Raw genomic sequence first — 19,520 nt, forward strand, 5'->3', positions numbered from 1 at the left:
CAAGCTTTCATTTTATGGTACTTTTGTGCAAAATGCTTCTCTCCTCCTTGTAATATTGTCATTTTATCTAAGCACACTGTTGCCTTTTTTTTTTTTTTGTCTTCCTTGAGGGCAGGTTTCGCAGCTTCTTTGCAGGATCGTTTCCTTATAATGGCAGCAGAAATGGACCAGTCTTCTGGAGCAGGTGGGCCAGAACTGACTCAGTTTTGGAAAGAAGTCCCTAGGACCAAAGTGATGGAACATAGGTAAGCATATGGTTTTCTTTTAACAGGGATTTGGGGGTTTTTTAGCTTTTATTGCTTGGCTGAGTTCTAGCACTTGTATAGCATAATCAATGAACAATTCTCCAAACTCACTTGTGGGCTTACTGACCAAAATACATTACTGAGACTTTTGCTCTGTTTTAACTGATTATCATGGTATTCCGTACATGCTCTTCTTCTTTTCTTGTTGTTGTTCTTGTGCAGATTAAGAGTTAAATGGAAAAAATAGGAATGTATGTGACAATACACATGGACAGTAGGGGTTTTGGTTTTTTAATAATTTAATAAGAATGTGTCGCTTGAGTTTTCTAAAAGGAAGCAATCAAGGAAAGCAGACATATTAAATGCAAAACTATTTTCTAGACAATATTAAAAATATTCCCTTTCTACTGGGGAAAATCAGTATTTTATAGAAAAAGTCTGTAAAACCTATCACATGTTCATATGTGTATTTTTGATATTTAGTAGTGAAAAAGTCATCTAGAAAAATCACTAAAAAAATACATTTCCCCATACACTTTTTTGAATGTACCTGTTACTCTTCTCTCTCATCCAGTCACATTGGGTTGTATCACTGAACATGTCTAGGAAAAGTTCCCTGCAGTTTTGACTGGTTTTTTGCCTTAGATTTTTCCTGGGGTTTTTCTGTGGGTTATATTTTGCGGGGCTGTGTTTTTTTGGAGCTGCCTTTACCCCCTCATGGCTAAAACTACTGTGGAAAAAATATTTTGTGAGTCTTGATGCCTAAATCTTGCTTTGTGTTTGCTTAAAGTGCTTATCCTGTATTTCCCTTTTGAATAAAATCTGCATCATGTGAGTGACCTTACGCTTCCTTGCATAATAAGTGTTGTAGTTTATTTGGGTTTTTTTAAGACAGACCCTGAAACAATAGAGAGAGGCTATTTGCTTACAAGTGTGCTGTGTACATTAGTTACTGATGAATACAAACCTGGCCTTTACTTTTTGTAAACCTGGACTAAATTTAGTGTAATTATAATTACTGTCTCTTAAATTTTAAATGTGCAGGTACTTTATCCACTTAAGATGGATTGTTTACTGTTAATTATACAACGTTGCATTAAATTGTGATTTTTGGTGCGTGTTCTTGTTCCCTTTTCACAGGCTCAGATGTCACGTCATAGAAAGTAGTAAGCCCTCTTCTCTGACATTAAAAGACAATGCATTTAATATTCCAGCAAAAACTAATGAAGATTTACATATACAGGTAATAGTGCATTCCTTTGTGCTCAGTATTCAGCAAAATTATAGAATACACTAGAGATAAAACTGAACCTTTTTGGTATTTTGTAAATTATACTGTTTGAACATCTCAGCAATTGAAAGTAACTACATCAGTGATAATGATTTAATTATTTTGTTTAATCATAATGATTTAATAATCATCAAATTTTCAGTGGAGTTTGCTCATTCTTCTTGTGTATATACAGATCTGGCATATCAATGAGCATTAGTAGTATCTTTTGCTTCTGAGTGTAAAGATGTCACCTGCTTGATACAGGCCATATTGGTTATCCATAACTTAAGATTTGAAGCTCCTTTAGTAGAACAGATTCCTGAAGTATGTAGTGATAGAAAAAGTATTGCTGAGATACTGCTGTGAGAAGGCTTTTTCTTTTCTGTGGTTATAGTTATTGCCAAAATAGCTCAAAATTGCCAAGTACTTTCAAGTGCAGTAATTCTAACTTAATGAAACTGTTCTATTTTCAGCTAACTCATTTACTGCAGATTAATAAAAGACTTGAAGAGCAGATGAATCGCTGCCTCTGGTTCCAGCAGCTGTCAGTTGTTTTATCACTGCTATCAGTTACTGTTGCTGCCTTCTGCTTCTACCTGGCCTATGCCCAGAGAAGCTAAAAAGAATTGCTGTGCCCTGGATGTGCCGCTGCCTATCATGGTTCGTTGGAGTCAAAAAGATTGCAGTGCTGCACTTGGATTCTGGAACTGCCAAAATGAGGTTTGTGAGCCTACAGCAATGAACAAGGAACAGTTTCCTGGGGAAAGAAAAGATAGAAGAAATGAATGACCAGCAAACGAAATTACTGAAGTTATTCTCTAAGTTGACATTTACAATAGGGCATGACGAAGTTGTTGAAGCTAGGACCTATTTTCACTGTACAACTCAATAAAAACTACTGAACTGGGAGGAGGAAACCAAATACAACATTATTTAAGACTGTTTTGCTTTTTTTTTTCCCCCTCTATTCAACTACTTTAAATACAATATTTCATTTCTTTTCATCATATTCATTCTTACATTCTGAATCACTCCCATAGAAGATGCAAACAGTCAGCTTAGTGTAGTCCAAGGTTAATCTGTTCATCTCTAGGAAAATTTACAGAAATTATGTAATACAGGTGGATTTTTATATAATCTGTGTATGTACATGCACATAAAGGAAGATATTTGTTGTTAGTAATTATTTTGATAATTCAGACTCATTGCTTTCTTTGGTTAAATTCCTTATTTTTGTGCTTCTTCTAAATGAAAAGTTATTGTAAACATTTCTTACCAAGTAACACATGAACAAGACGACACTATTCCTGTTGGGTTTTTTTTTTTTGGAAAGCAACTTGTACTCAAATTACAGAAGGAGTGTAGGAGTTGACTTCTTTACTGTGATGGCTGATTATTGGTTCATTAAAAGGCTATTAGTCAGTGTAAGAACTTACTCTGAGTTGTGCAATATGGTTAAAGTACATATGAAATTAAGAAAAAAGCAAGTCAAATCGGGAAGATTAAATACACTTGAAGGCAACATAAAAGTATTGCATCTGCCATTTCACAGAAATTGTTGTGGAAATGGTGCAAAAAGCTAGAAAGAACTTTGCTAACAAGGATTCTTTGTACTCATTGCTGTAAATATGTATATTAAAATGATAAAAGCTTAAAAGGAGACTGATGGTATCTTTCATACATTTAAAATTTTCACTCTTTAAGAGTTTTAAAAATTTAAAATAATTATGTTGCTTGGATTAATTTTTGCTCCAAATTGGCTTTGTAAAAGATTTATTAGTTTTGTCATCTGACTTCAGTAGATGAGAAGTGATTATTAAGGAAAAATAAAGGTCATACTCTACTTCTGTCTTTTTGCTTACAGTGTGTTGGTGATGTAGGATCATTTCTAGGAAGTAGAAAAGGGCAGTTTAAAACAATAAACAGATTAACTAATAATGCCAGCAATATGATTACTAAAAAAATGCCATGTAAAAAGCAAGTCTGCAGAAATGTTTGGTGCACAGTCTTCTGTCCTCTCTTAATTTATACAATGGTTTACCACATCTGCATTTTCTTAATTTTTCACTAATCTTATTTCTGCCTAGTTTGTTTCTCAGTATTTTGTATTCCTAATGAGTTGGCAATTTATATTGTTAACTGCTTATAATGAAGCTGTTACTTGGGTTATTTTTATGTGCATGCAACTCAAATTCTTTGCTTCCAACAAAATGGGTTGTTGTCTTAGTGAGAAAAGAAACAAAGTAATTTTTAACATTAAGATAATAATAACCATGCTATTAAAATGCCAATTCCTTAATTTGAGTGGATTGAATAGCACTTTACTGTAAAATTGCCAGAAATATATTCTTAGAGTCTTTGCCAATATGAATATTTTAATGTTTTGGTGCTTTCATATATTTTCAGTATTTTATTACTTATTTTATTATTGGTATTTTCTTTGTATGAATCAGATGAACATCTTTTCTATTTTAATATGTTTTAGAAAAATACAGTTAAAAAATAAATATGAGGAAATACATAGTCTTGAATGTTTAGTCATTTAAAAATAGTGGCATCTCCTGAGGTTTTTGCTTTCTTGTTAATCTGCAGATATTTAATATGGGAGGGGCCAATATGGTGATGACCCACAGTCTGTTGGGGAACAGAAGTTGTGATGGTAGTTGTCAGACAAATGTAAAATAGGTGATGATGGCTTCTTGGACAGAATGCCTGACATAATCACATAGCACATGATACTGGCATGTCAGTGGCTCCTGTCACTATGGCACAAGTGATGCAAGTGCACACAATACTAAAATATATATGGATCTTGGTAAAATGAACTATTGTTTAAACATGACACAGAAAATGGAAAAATATAGATAACAAAAAAAGGGCAAAGTGACAGTAGTGTATTTTAACTTGAAATGGACAACAGTCAGTTTGTATTTTTCTTCTTTGAGAACATCATTGTTTCCATCATCACAGAGTATTTTCCCAGTATTTTCAAAGCTTTCAGTTGTTAGTTGGTTCAGATTTTGTTTGCCAGCCCTTGGAAATGGGTCTCAGTGTAGAAAGTTTTGTGCTTAACACACGCTGAAGTTACAGAGTACACACCAATAACAATTTGATACCCAAAACTGAGATAAGAGACAAAATATTTTTCCAGGGTTTTGTTGGTTACCCCCCCCCCCCCACTACAGGAAACTCGGTTTATAAACCTGGGGCATTTTAGAGCTTAGACAATTCACAAAATAGGATTTGGTTACATGAACTATCAAGATCTAAGATTTAGTTTTCCTTTCCCTCGTTGTAGATTGGCAGTTACTTTTGGCTTTTACAGACAATTAAGAGACAATAAAGATTGTAATCCTAAAAATTAGCAATTTGTGCTCCAAAAGAGCACATACTCTTTTTTCCTAGCAAGGAATTTTTGTTCCCTGCTCTGATCCTCATTGTTTTACTTTACTATGTAAAAGATCAGACATTTTGTAAAAGAACAAAAAAACCCCAAAAAACCAACATAGGGGTGCAGGGCAGCAGGGACAGGAGCAGGGGTTTTAAATTACCTTTGTATTTCATCAGTGATTCCCTGCTGTAACTAATTTGTCTCTACTGTTTGCCCTCAGAATCTCAGTTTGTCCCTATTCCAGGGTTTGCTGGTTTATATGGGGTTTTTTGACTATATGGGGTTTTATGGGAGAACATTTTAAGTCTCTGCAGTGTCTTGGTGGTCCTGTGTATTGCACTGGCAGCATAAGGGTGTAAATGCTGTTCTGTTGATAAGCACAGTGTTAGTTCATTCATTTTTTATGGCTTTGTTGTGAAAGTGGGCATTCAGTCAGAACACAGAACATCAAAGCCCATCACAGGTGGCTGTAAGGATTCACTGGTTTAGGTCTGTTATAGCCCCATAGGGTGTTGGGGTCAAGACACGAGGGTGTCTATGTACAGTATGTGTATTGATTTAGGAAGAGCTAATCACTTCTAATTAGCCAGGAAGAGCAGGTTGTGTCCTCATTTCTGAGGTTAAAAAAGACATCTTCAGTCAATTTCTGCATGCTTTACTTTCCCTGGAAGATGGCTCACTGAGGAACTACAGCCTGGTGTTTCGCAGGTGCTACATTTCCATTCTGTTTGTGGTAGCACAGGTACATGATGGTAAGTGATGATTCCAATTAGGCTTTTCACTATGCCTGTTTCCTTGGCACATTTCAGCGTCACCAGCTTCTGGCTCTGTGCCTCCTGCAGCTGATGAGAAATAAAACCTCCCCCTTTCAGTTTTCTCAATAGTTTCAGTGCCTCTTTTCAATTGGAACCTCACTATGCTTGCTTTTGACCCTTTTATAGTGGTTGCACACAGTAATAAAATATATGTAGACACAGAATACAGAGGCACAACTCAAAACATAAAGCACAGAAAATCCATCTCCAGGAGCATGGCAGGGGTGAGAGGTTTCCCTTCTTTGTGGAGGAGCTGAGTGAAGTTCCCCGTGCTGGCCTTTTCTGGGACTGATTTAGGCAGCTTCCTGGTAGATCTGTGCAATTACTGCTTTGCTACTTCTGAGCAGAAGCACTGAAGTTCCCAAGCTGTATGAGCAAAAAGTAAGCAGCTGGACATTTTTGCTGGTAGGTATCTCCTCTCCTGGCTTACTTTATTCACAAGAGTGGTGCATCAGCCAGTCTGTCATGCTATAAGTCACTTCTGTAAACACTGAAAGAAGCACTGTGTGCTCAATTATTGCTGTATGATTGTTTTTTAGATTGCATTAGGCAATTCATTCTGATGTTAATAATAAAGTCCTTATACAAAGCCCTTTAAGGGAAAAACCCCAACTATTTATCAGTTGCCCATTGTTGTCGTCACCATGGCCTGAAGTGAAGCAGCAGCCCACCCAAAGGACTTCTACAGTCTTTCTCATGCCAGTTTGGGGTCTCTTGATCTGTTAGTAATTCTTTATGGAGTTTTAATTCTCTTAATACTAGTTGTGCTATACTGTATTGGAGTTGGTTGAAATGCTGGAAAACCTGGATATGGAACAAGAATCTGTAACTTTTGGTTATTTATCTTTCCACTTTTTTTAGGCTGCAATAGAATGTACTCATTATTTCACTCTCACTTGGTGGTTTTGCACAAAGTATTTTTGAACGTTTTCTTTTCTCTTAAAAATACCTTGTTAGAATGGTGGTAAATTATGTGTTTCATTCATCTTGATTAATCCATAAGATAGGCCAGCACCTGATGGTGATTCAGCTGGCAAGAAACAGGGATTTCTTTGAAAGTATTCAAAGTTTTTTTTTTTTTTTTCATTTTTGCAAAAACAGCTCACTGTGCTTGTCTTTTCTTTAGTCCTGATAGAACTTCCTCCTGAATTACACAAGTTTACTCAACCAAGGAGCGAAAACCTCGACCTGTGGGAACTTCCCAGAAGGAACAGATTGTTGGATATGTACCTTCTGTTGCAGATCCAGCTACAAATAACAGGGTTCCTCTACTCATATTGTTCCAGTATGTGTCTGTAGGATACTGGGAGGTAGCCTCACAATAAACTTGCATTGCTGCTCAATGAGAAAATTGACCCCATAGTCAATAGTCAGGAGGGCAAAGCGGAAAAATGCTGCACAAGGCTATGGTCTTCCCCAGCAGTTGATATAAGTGGTCTCTCTAGAGAAGTGTTCCCCTAATTAGGCCTCAGGAAAGGGATCAAAAGCAATCTTGACAGGTTCCAATCCACTGTGTTTTCATTAAGTTTGCAAAGAAATGTAAGACAAGAGACCTAAAGTCCAATCTCCACTATCAGTCCCACCATAACCATAATCCCATTTTGTGTTTATGATGAAATCTAAATTAAAATATCCTCTGGGCAACCATGATGTAGTCTAACAAATCCTCTGTGGCATTTAATTTTTCAAAATTGCAATTTTCTTGTATTTCCTCAGCCCTGTGTCTGTTAAAGTCATTGCCAGTTTTATTTTTGACAGCTTGGAGCTATATCTGAACACCTGTTCTTCAAGCCGCAGGGAAAATGACAAAAATAAGGAACACCATTTAAATAAACATAGATCACAATAGTAGTGTGGAAAAAGAAGCATTAACAGAATTTCTTTAGCTTTTTTTGTACAGAATGCTACAATTGATAAATTGCTGAAAGGAAAAGTGAGTCTGGGCAAACACCACAGATGCTTCATTAATCTGGTACAACTAAAACTTACAGATTGATGCTTGACCTCCTGGCATCTGAATTACTGTAATTTCCATGCCCTGCAGTGCACTTTCCTCTACCCAAGTAGCATTTATCATGTTTTCTTTTTTTCTTACAATTTTGTTTGGAATTTAAACTTGCAGCTGATGGTGATGATTCACAAAAACATTTTTTAGTCTGTTCTAAAGAAAGTAGCATTTTCTTCTTGAGTTCATGGTTTCACAGGCTTTCTTCTGCAAAGAGGATGTATAAACATAGGTCCTGAGTGCAGTCTGGAATTACAAGGGGCACCTCAGAACAGGAATGTTCATTCATGCTAATCTCTTGTGAATTTTAGCTACAATCCCAAACAAATATGTGTTGATGTATATATAATCCCAGATACTGCTGCTCTAGCAGGCATTGTGATTGACATGATGTGTCTTCCTACCACTCACACTGGATGTGTGTTGGAGTTCAGAGTAGGTGTTAAATCATATGTTCCTTACCCATACTGAAAGTAGACTCCAGTATTCCTATGCTGGCTGTCCTGTACTGGTATATGGATGAGGAATATGGGGAACTGGTACAGCAGCTCTGTTCTGAGAGTCTTCAGAGAGAGCATTCATTTACTCCAACAAGTTCCCAAATTGAGGAGAATTTGCAAAAGCATCAGAGAAGAAGAAACTACTTTGTTTCACTTTGCCTAAGTGCATCTGCTGGAAAACGTGAAGTATTACAAGATAAAGAAAAAGTGAAGTAGCCAAGGAATTGCCTACTCTAAACTGCACATTGAAAAGACCTGGTAGACAAGTTAATTTTATACTTCGCCTATTTTCAGTGAGATTTACCTTCCATTAACGATTCCACCTTGGAAAAATATCTGAAGTTTCTTAGTCACATAGATGCCATCTCACAGCAAAAGTGTAAGTAGAGCATATCACATTACAATCAAACCACAAAGTAACTCATTTGGAAAGTTGTATATGATGTACTTTAATGTTTTGCTTGGCTGCTGCTCACTGGGGCAGGTGAGAGCCTCCAGAGAGGTGGTGCCACTTTAAGAGAAGCATTGTGTGTGCACAGGGGGTTTCTGGGCTGCAGAAAGGGAGAGAGCAGGAGCTGGAGTCTTTGGGGAGAGGAAGATGAATTTCCTTTGCTTGACATGATGCAAAGAAAACCATGAAAAAGTTGCTCCAGTTAGACTGGAGGGAAGGCCCTGACCTACAAACCAGTGACCCAGGACAGGGAGTTATTGCTGAAACTTTTGTTTCCACCTGTCTCACCTAAAACCTCTTCCTTTCCTGTTTGTGTTATAATACACCAATAGAGGCTGAAAATAGTGAAAAGTGTTCTTGGAACAGTGGCCATACAGAGGAGACATACACAGATTTGTGTAAAAGCTCTGGGTGATTTGGAATTTGGTCATGACATGCAAAAATCCCAGTGCTTTCCTTACAGCTTACAGGAACTTTTCCAAGCACTGTTTTGCCAGCATGTGTGAAATTCCCATTGGGAAGGTACCCAGTAGAAGATGTCCTAGTCTGGCCCTGCTAACGAAAGTCCCTGCACAGGCAGAGTGTGCCCTGTGTTTGTTGGCCTCATGCAGGACTGAGGCAGAGGCTTTCAAACTTGCCCAAGGGGGATGCAAGCAAGACAGACACCTTCTCATGTTTGCTGTGTGCAAGCATAAAGTAGCTTTGGTGTCCTTGTGGAGCAAATCAAACACTCTCCAGGAAGAAGTAGTCACAAAAAAAAAAGTGGATATTGCTTTGGTAGCCAAACTGAAAATTGTTTTGATCCATGCTGTGAAAATGTCTTGACCAGCAAAGTCATCTCTGTGTAATGATGGGCAGGTGTCCATGTGACTGCCCTTGCAGGTAAATTTGTTGTCTCTCAAAGCACAATACATGTGAGGGGTTTTGAACCATATTCTTTCTTTCAGGATCTTTCTTGCCGACCTGTCTGGACCAGCAGGCAGGACACCTGGCTTTACTGCTCTCGTGTTTTCTTCCAAAGAATTTCAGCCTGGAAGAGGGATGATGCTTCAAATACAGCTCTGTCACACCAGCAAAAATGGCCTTCGTACATGTATAATACTGGACAATTTTTAGGCTGAATAATGAGTTGATCCTCAAGAGAAGTAAAAGGAGAAATAGGGGACTATTTAGTGATCAAATTGCCAGTTTTTTCAGTATTTCCCTGATATCAGTGTAGGCAGTGGCTAGATACAAAAACTGTATGTAGAGGACTACAATTTTAGCTGCAAGAAAAAATAAATCATATAAAAACTGTAAGTACTGAAAATTGTATTGACACTTCTATCTATCTCAGCTAAAAAGAAAATAGCAGTATTTAGTAGTAACTAGCAGAGCTGGTTGTGCCTATACTGATACTATTCACATCAAGCTATGATATGAATGGGGAGTTTTCAATTTTACAGTAAGTGAAAATAAACTACAAAAACACCTCACTTGCTGAAAAGAGAGATATGCCTGAAACTCTTGCTCTTCTTAAGTAAAGAACTTGACACCAAAATGTAATCTTAACCATCTTATATGAACTGATAACCAAAAATGTAAGTAAATTATTTTTCAAGGTTTTTTATTCTGTATTAAAACATCTTAAATATTTTTAGGTTTTTTGGTTTTGTTTGGGTTATTTTTGGGAGTAGTATTTCTAAATGGGTGTATTTCTTCCCTAGAAAATGTAGACTTCTGCATCAGGAAAATGAGTTGCCAACTCTCCATCTAGAGACACACTTTTTTGGAGTAGGGATCTGTGTCTTTGAAGTTAGGGATATATTGTGCTGTTATTTACAATCAGATTTCCTTCCAGAACACATCTGATAACTCATAGCAGCTCTGCCAGAAGCTGTGGGAGAAATTGATAGACAATTCCCAATATAGTTCGCAACACAGTGCTGGAGGATAAGGCAATCAAAATATTATGGAGTTAGAGAAAATATTTAATAACTAAAGGCAGTATGTTGCTAGGATTCAGACCTGGGTAGGGCCCTGGGTAAAGGTGGTAGGTACTCCAGGAATTCTGGAGGGTTGGAAAGCAATTTTAGTTACCGAATGTAAAGGGCAAATTGTTTAGCAGCTGAAATTAAAACAATAAGCACCTTTGTTCCATGTGTCTCAAAGGGGCACTTGGGGATGCTGAAGTGAAGGGCTGGCACACACTGCAGGCTCCCAGGGAGGATGGGGGCTAATGGCCCTGGGTGCAGCTTTGCAGGCCATGCCTAACTCGAGAGGCAGAAGGCTGTGTGGAAGAAGGAGCCCAGCAGGCAGGGAGTTGCCTGCAGTCTTTTTTTCTAATAGCTCTGCATCATTTTATGTAAATTGTACTATAATTCCTGGCTAGGATAATCTTCAGCACTGAGGGTGATTGAAATACAAGGCTGACATTAAAAATACAAGGCTGACATTACAAGGAAGTGATTTACCCTGCCTGGGTAAGCTGGTGCCTGTTGGAAAAAGGGAGCAGTTCCAGACAACTCCATCACAGTAGTGCTGTAGTGAAAAGCAGCAATTTTCCAAAATGCATGCTGAAACAGATCGGAACTGCCCTATCAGGTCTGCTTTGCAATCTGATTGTATAGAAAAAAGAAACAATTAAAAGGTCTAAGTCTTAATAAAAACCCAGAAGAGACAGGACTGAGCTCTATTGATACCATATCTGGAAACATTCTATGTAGATATTGCATATAATAGTCATTTTACTGCCACAAAAGAGAAAATATTTTTGCAGATGACTAAATTTTCAAGGAGTGAAGGAGAGCCTCCCAGTTTACTGCTCCCTTTCCAACAAGCCTGGTAAACAACTGGGATTATGCTTGCATATACACTAGTGATATACTGATGCTGAGTGGTCTGTCAGCACAAATCAGAGATTTCTTGGCTGTGGATAAGCACTATTCATAATTTATAACAATCACGATGCTGCTGAATGCAGACCTGTTTATTCTTCAGTGTGAGACTCAAAACTCTGGTATGATGAAGAGCTGTTGGGTCTCCCATTGCTCAGCACTCTGACCTCAGGCTCTGACATGTGTGAAGAACAGAGAAAATCTCTCAAAGGCATGACAGCCAGTAATGTTCTTTAAGTGGATTGATCTAAATTAGACAGATGGGATTTGCACAGATGGAATGCCCAGCATCACTGGCAAAAATTACTCAGTTGCTTTACTGGAAATGTTGAAACCCAAAGCTGAGTAGTACTCTTGCCATATTCACCAGGAGACTCTTTGTGCCAAGCGAGTTTCACATACTGCTCTCTGTTGTATCAACAAAGCCTGTGTGAAGGCATTTGATTTCAGAGAGATTTGCAAAACTGACAAGCTTGGGAAATGAGTGCTCCTTTGCAGTGCTTGTTGGCTGTCAAAGAGAAAAGCTCTTGGAAAGTCTAGGAACTAAGAAAACCAGTGCTAAATTTTCTGATGGAGAGTGAATATGCTGAAGACTGCAGGCTACTTGGAGATGAAGAGTGGGTAAGCAAGCTAGCTTTCCTCACAGATATTTGTTTTTTCTCTTTGTGAGCTCAATATGTATCTCCAGGGGAAAGATTGCCTATTGCAGTGCTGCACAAGGTACTTTCTTCTCTCATGAAAAATACGTAGACTTCCACACAGCAATGTAAACCATGGGGGTTTTTTCCACAAATTTTTGGAAATGAAACTTCTTCCTCTTAAATTCATTCAAATCCAAGCCTGAGGATTATGAGGCAGAAAAAAAGTTTCTGTTCACTACTTCAGACATGGGTGCTCACAAATGCAGGGTGCTGGGATAGATGGACCACCTGTCTGACCCATGGCTGGGAGAAATTGGGCTACAACATCAGGAGTGAGTATCTGCATGTTTTACTGTATGGAAAGCTGGCCCACCCACCAAAGACACTTCAGTCTGTGGAGACCAGATTAAAGTCCATGCTCCATTCCAGAGGAACTGCAGTTCCCCCAGGCAGTCTGTGCATCTGCTTGGAGGGGAGACTCCCAGTATAAACACAAAAAAATGAGGGAATTTCTTCACACTGCTGCAGGCTTTGCTGCCATGCCACAGACATCTCGATGCTCACTGCATGTCCTGCTGCTCCCAGAGCTGGCAGGAGCTGAAGTCCTGCAGGGCAGGTGGGGGGCTGTGAAAGAGGAACTGAGTGAGCAGGGGAAAAGAGTGGAAATTCTCACCCCAGACTCACAGGAGATCCACACCTCTTCCCGTGTCAGATGTCTCCTGTGCTCCCAGTGGAGACAGGAAGCAAGAGGGAGCTCCCATTTTCCCTACAAACAGCATGACCTGTGACCACCACTGCTGGTGCTTGTGCCAGGACAGAGCAGCACATGAAGGTCTTTGGGCCCAGGATGGAGGCTGACGTATCTCAGTGTGTTTATTGCTACTGGATCAGGGGATGCTCAGCACCTCTGAGTAATCCTGCTTATCCTGGCATGCATTTGACACCTAAGGAGTCTCCTCTTCCCCAGACCCTGAACAAACCTTGCTCTTCTCATATGGACTCACAGTTTTGCAGAAATCAAGAGTAACATCGGGGCTGTTGCATATATTCTGTTCATGACTATACAGGTACGTATGCATACATCTGTATGTCTGTCTCTATTTACCTGTGCACTTCTATTTGCATAAATACTTCATTTTTACCCATTTCAACAGACTCCGTAGCATAAATGTCAATGATTTCTGGCATTGTCTTTCAGCAGAAAAAGAAAAATTGGGAAATGGCTGTCTCTCTGAAAAAGCTTTTGCCCTGACACCACTCTAGTTCTGCTGTTGTTATGAGAAAAGCATTCAAATCCCTTTTCAAGAGACTCGTAACTGAGACCCACAGTGGCTTGCTGCTGTTTAAGAGGTGCAGAAGTATGCAGAGTGCACCAGACATAAAACACGACCTTCTCTTGCTCTTGTCAAATGTAAGCCAGCCTCCCCCCAAGCAGCTGGAGAGCTTTGTAGACCAGCTCAGAAATGTGTCTCACCAGCCTGAGCAGGTTTCTGCTCTGTCTGTGCTGAGTGTTTCCCCTGGGAGCCCACAGTGAGGCTGGTGGGAACAGATCCCTTCAGCATTTTAGGTCTAACAGGGTTGCAGTGATGACAGGGAATCAAACAGTGCCAGGGCCTCTGGAGACACTCACAATTCTCACTCCTTATGTGATTCTGGCTGCAGCTGAAGCCCATTATTTCATGAGCTGTTTCAAGAGGCATCAAGGACCATCTGGGTGCTAGGGAGAGAACACCCTTAGCAGGACACCTTTAGCAAAGAGACAGGTTCAAAGGCATTGGGGTGAGGTGGTGATGGCATTAAATGGAGGTGAAAATACTTTCTCTTCGAAGGATGAAATGGAGGGCAGAGTGGGGAGAGGGAATCACAGCAGGAGCCAGGGAGACAGCCTTTTGGACACAGGGATGCAGGCTGGAACTGACAACTCCTCAGATGGCAAGAAGTTGAAGGAGATACCTGGAGATCAGAAAGTGAGTTTGGGTCAATGAATTAGTCTGGTATGTGGGGGAGAGCACAAGCATGGGGTTTTCTTTCCACAGAAGGACCTGAAACCATTTACATGGAATCCAAGGAAGGAGAATCCAGCCGTATGAGGAAAGGCTTGAGCCACACAGAGTAGCTTCACATTAATGTGTGCTACAAACACTACTGAACATATCTGGATAATTTTGTCTCATTTGAGAGTGGGTTCAAATTCCCTTATTGCAATACCTCAAACATGACACTTATATGGGATAATTTTCTTCCAGCTGCAAGAACTCATTTATAATTTAAGTTTTCACCAAATTGAAATATCATTCAAGTTCATATGAATTTAATGTACAGTGTGGAGGGAAAATAAATATCAAAACATTGAGAAAGGGCAATATTAAAGTTCTAGGGGTTATGATCTCTCCTGTGACAACCTGACATCATTATTTGCAGTCATGCATATCCTATTAGCTGAATATATTTGGATGCTCTGGTTACTTGACAATCCTAATCAGACACAGGGGGCTCCAAGCCGTAACTGCTAACATATATAAAAAAATCAACCAAGCAAAGAAAACCAACCTGGGTTTCCCATAATTTATAACTCAGGTCTATCTTGTTTCTGTAGCCTAAATAGGGTCATGACTATTCTCTCTCTGATTGTCCTGCAATGTTTTGCCCTTGGTTGGCAAGAGTGGTACTTTGAGAAGAGCATATCCAGCTAAAAACAAACTAAATACAGGATATGATTTCCTCTGCCTCCTTGTGCAACTTCCCTTAAAGGTTGTGTTCAAACCTGTTTCTTAAACAAGAGTGTTTATAACAGCATAATGACTCTATCTAAGCCTGGAAAAGGATAGGAAATTTACAGCAGAGACTTTTGCTCTGATATTTGGAAGTTATTTCACATTACTGTTCTAGTGGATTCTTTATCACTTGGAAGTTCAGGAACACAAAGTTCATTGTCTTTGGGAATGGCTTCTGCCATCCTTGTCAGATATTTGCTGCTTCCTGGCAATCTTTAATATTTCCTAGACAGATTTACTTCTGAGCTTGGCTTCAGACGCAAGTTACTGGTGTTTTAAAAATCTTCAATGAGGTTTTTCCTCTTGCTTGCTGTAATAATAAAAGCTGTGTCTTACAGCATTTTTTGTAAAACTACTGGCCAATCAATATATTTTTTGCATTGCTTTTGTTTTTCATTTACAATCCCATTAGTGTTCTCTGGATAAGGCAGTTGCAGGATTATCACTATAGTTGTTCATTTCACCCCCTAAAGTGAGGATTTACTGGGAAACACTGAGCACCAAATATTTGAACAGAACACAGAAAATCTGTCAATTGAAGAGCTGTTCTCCACAGGGTGCTGGACTGCAGCCATCTCTCCTCAGGTTGGACTCCAGGAATGAGCCAGGTGCGGAGCCTGACTGCTCAGAGGAGGATGTTTCACTGTAGACCATGGGATACTGTGGGAAGCAGCCAGAGACAGGCAAGGAGTCACAGAAATCTGCTAGGCCTCCTGGGATGAAACAAGTCTAACTGGAAAACATCTTTAATATTCATGTGAACAAAACACAGCAGAGCAGCCAGGGCAGCCACAGGAAGGTAATGGGTAAGGCCAGAGCTGTCTCCTGTATCCGCCAGCCAGATCAAGAGGGAAATGGAGCACTAAACTCACAGACACCTCACAGAACAACCCTCAATAAAATCAGTCCCATGTGGAACTGGATATGACTTTCACTGGTGCTTCCCTGCATTTAATACTCTATTTTTTATAGTGAAAATGAAATAGGGGGTGTAAAATGTCTTCCTCTTCCAAATTAGTTCTTATAATAGAAATGACAGACTTCAAAGGAGTCATTAAAAACAGTGCTAAAAGCAGCCACTGGGTTCAGAGTTGATGGGAAAAGAAGAAAAGAAATTTAAAAGGGTGGTGTGTGTGTGTATGGAGGGGTAGGACTGCAAAATGACAACTGTGTCAAATGTAGTGGGGACAAGGACAGTCATTCCCTTGCTGATACTTATAACACGGCAGAATTTGATGTTAACGAGTGAAAGCAAAGTGTATTTAATTTCATGTTCAGAAATATTTGTCGCTGACAGAAGAATTAAATTCATAAAAAAGACATGGTAGGTATCCCTTGGATAAGAAAAGTATTCAAAACTCTAATTTTAACATAAAGGCATGGTTGTGGTGCTTACTTGAGCTTGTTTGAAATTACACTCTTAATGATCGTTTTAAAGAACCTTCCATATTTGGATTGGCTGGCTAACTTGTAATTACAAGTAATTGTAACTTGTAATTACACACAACTAAGTCTGATAGTGTATTGCCTTTCTTCAGTGTCCATACTTTGTTCAGACAGAAATCAGAGATAACAGAATCTATTACAAAGCTAAAAGGAGAGAGTAAATTTGGCTAAAAAAGGAACAAAGTGATATAAATCATGTAACACACTTTTTTTTTTCTTCTTTTTTTTTTTTATAAGACTGTGAAAAATTCCATATCCTGATGCATATAACTTCTACTTCAGACATCTCACAGCCTTTTAAAAGTACTGGTTTTGATGCACGTTATCAGGTAACAGATACAAAATCAGAGAGGAAAAATATGAGAAATAGGAATGCCAGCAAGGGAAAGGGGACTATAGAATAAACCTTTTGTTATTACATGGGTGTGTATAAAACCATCTGGTCACAAAATGTGGGGGAAAAGAGTAGTCTGGGTAGCCTACAAACAACACGTATAGAAATATTGAAAATAACCAGGTATTTTATGCATGTATAATTATGTGCAGAATTAGAGAAAGATGAGGAAAGAAATGACTTTCAGGGTTTTTGTTTGCCATTGACATAAGATCTGGACTGCCAAAAAGGCCATGCAATCAACATTACTAACACAGACAGGATTATGGGCTGGGGCAGCACTATTGAGACAAATAAGATAGTTTTACACACCATTTTTAAAATAACAAGAAAAACTGAGGTAAAATTCATTTGGCATAAGATAACAGCATCCCTGTGAAAAAAGAAAAGAGACTGGATATCAGTAAGGCTTTGTCTTGTGTTCCTGTCTTAATTTTCTTGATTTGTGTAGGACATGATAGTTTTCAATTTTGGAAGAGACAGAGCTCACAGGACACTTTGAAAATGACATTGGGTCAAGAAAGATGAAGGCAATGTCATCAAGAGATCGGACCAGAGGTCTGCACATCAGGAACCTCTGCATCTATTACTGTGACTTCTTGTGAGACCTCACTGAGCTTATTTCATCTCCGTGTTCTGACTTCCACTTTTCCCGGATATCACCTTTGTCAGTAGATTGTTTTGAAACATTTTGAAAAGTGCAAAACTTTAATTGATTGAAACTTGACAAGAACTCCTCTCTTTTAGGACACATACTGTGAGAGAAGATAAAGTCTAGTCAGTCGATACGGTCAGAAGCTTTATTTCAAGTCACCAAGATCTACCAAGGAGGGTCCCAAAATTCCTGGTTCACCAAAGAAAATTCACTGGTCATACCAAGAGTAAATATATCCGTGTGTTACAAAAAAAGAGGAGAAACACTTCCCACGTCTTTGCCAGCAGCTTGATGGTAAAAACACTGTTGCAAGTCCACTCATTTTCCAGGGCAAAGGACTGGGCTTTGGGCTCTGCTCTGCAAACTGCTTAGGCATATAACAGTCATTGGTAATTTTTAGATTCACAAGCCTGAAGTAATTTAAAACTTAGTTCCATATTCAGTGACTAAGTGGAGGTGAATCTCCCAACCTTTTCTGAGGATGCCAGTCTTGTCCAGTCAGTGTCCTGCTGGCATGAAGGAGGTGCAGGTGCCTCTGGTAGGGGATAAAGCAGCATGAAGTCTATCTAACCTTGAAACAACTGAGAATTTTAGTTGTGCAACGCATTTTTATGGTTAACTAAAATGTATAAGAGGCAAATAAATACAAAATTTCAAAATGTAGGAACTCTGCAAAATTATGTTCTGTGTATTGTGTACAAAATTTTGTACTTATGTATTGTGTACAATAATACAGTTTCAAACACTGAGTAAAATCCAGGCCTACTGACTTGATGGCACCACAAAAAAGCATACTAAACACTTTTAACATCACCACTGCTCTCTTTCATTAAGTAGGAGGAAAACTGTGTTGTGAAAGATGCTGCCACCTGCTTGGTCAAATACCTAACTCAGAAAATTCAGGGAATAGAATAGAATAGAATAGAATAGAATAGAATAGAATAGAATAGAATAGAATAGAATAGCTCAATTGGAAGGGACCTACAAGGATGATCTAGTCCAACTGCCTGACCTCTTCAGGGTGGACCAAAAGTTGCAAGCATGTTTTTAAGGGCATTGTCAAAATGCCTCTTAAGGACTGACAGGCTTGGAGCAATGACCATCTCTCTAGGAAGCCTGTTCCAGAGTTTGACCACCCTTTCAGTAAAGAAATGCTTTCTTGTGTTCAGTCTGAACTTCTCCTGGTGAAGCATTGAACCCTTCCCATGCATGCTGTCACAGGAGCACAGGGAGAGGAGATCAGCACCTCCCTCTCTGCTTCCCCTTCTGGGGAAGCTGCAGAGAGCAACAAGTTTGTCCCTCAGCATCTTTCTCTTGAAACTAGACAAGCCCAAATCTTCAGCCACTCCTCACAGGACATTCCTTCCAGCCTCTTAAAACATCTTTGCTGCCCTTCTCTGAACCCATTTGAGTTCCTTCACATCCTTCTTAAATTGTGGGGCCCAGAACTCCTCACAGCACACAGGTGAGGCTGTGCCAGCTCTGACCACAGTGGGATGATCACCTCTTTTAACTGACTGATTATAATATGTTCAATGTGCCCTGGGATGGGGTTTGCCCTCTCAGCAATAAAGAAGTGACACCTCTTGACCCAGATCAAAGGGAGAGGCAGGAACAGTCTTGAGGAGATGCATACTTGCAGTTTGTCACTAGACTAGAGTTCTGCTCACCACATTGTTCTGAACACAAGGCAGCCTTTGCCTTTCATGGTTTAAACAGACAAGTAATTGGTTCAATGTCTTCTTCAGTGACAGCCCAAAAAGCAGACTCATAATCTGAAAAAGCAGGCACACACAAGTATCAGCCATTAGATTTCAGATAATATCATAGAAATACAAGTTTCGAAGCTCAAAACTTTACCCTCTGTTTATAGCTACATGGGGAAAAATGCCATAATTTCTTCTTTGTATTTTTTTACCTTTGGTGATGTGCTGCTTGGGGATATCTGCTGTCCTACACCTGGATGAATCACTACAGAGAGTCACAATAAATCATTGACAGTACTGCAAGGAACCATTTATTATCATCCAAGGATATTAATTTTTATAGTATTG

General features: G+C 39.1%; 1 protein-coding gene across 3 annotated transcripts in view; it reads left to right on the top strand.

Moving 5' to 3' along the window:
- Window positions 1-4,041, top strand: part of MOSPD2 (motile sperm domain containing 2) — a 32,932-nt gene extending 28,891 nt beyond the window's left edge. For all 3 annotated transcript variants that reach the window (XM_039550766.1, XM_039550772.1, XM_039550782.1), the window contains 3 exons: window positions 116-245; window positions 1,386-1,488; window positions 1,992-4,041. In XM_039550766.1, coding sequence (XP_039406700.1) covers window positions 116-245; window positions 1,386-1,488; window positions 1,992-2,138 — 380 coding nt within the window. In that variant the 3' untranslated portion in view covers window positions 2,139-4,041. The remainder of the gene's footprint in view (window positions 1-115; window positions 246-1,385; window positions 1,489-1,991) is intronic.
- The last annotated feature ends 15,479 nt before the right edge of the window (window positions 4,042-19,520 follow it).

This window comes from Corvus cornix, chromosome 1 (assembly GCF_000738735.6).
Source record: "Corvus cornix cornix isolate S_Up_H32 chromosome 1, ASM73873v5, whole genome shotgun sequence".
Classification (NCBI taxonomy): Eukaryota; Metazoa; Chordata; class Aves; order Passeriformes; family Corvidae; genus Corvus; species Corvus cornix.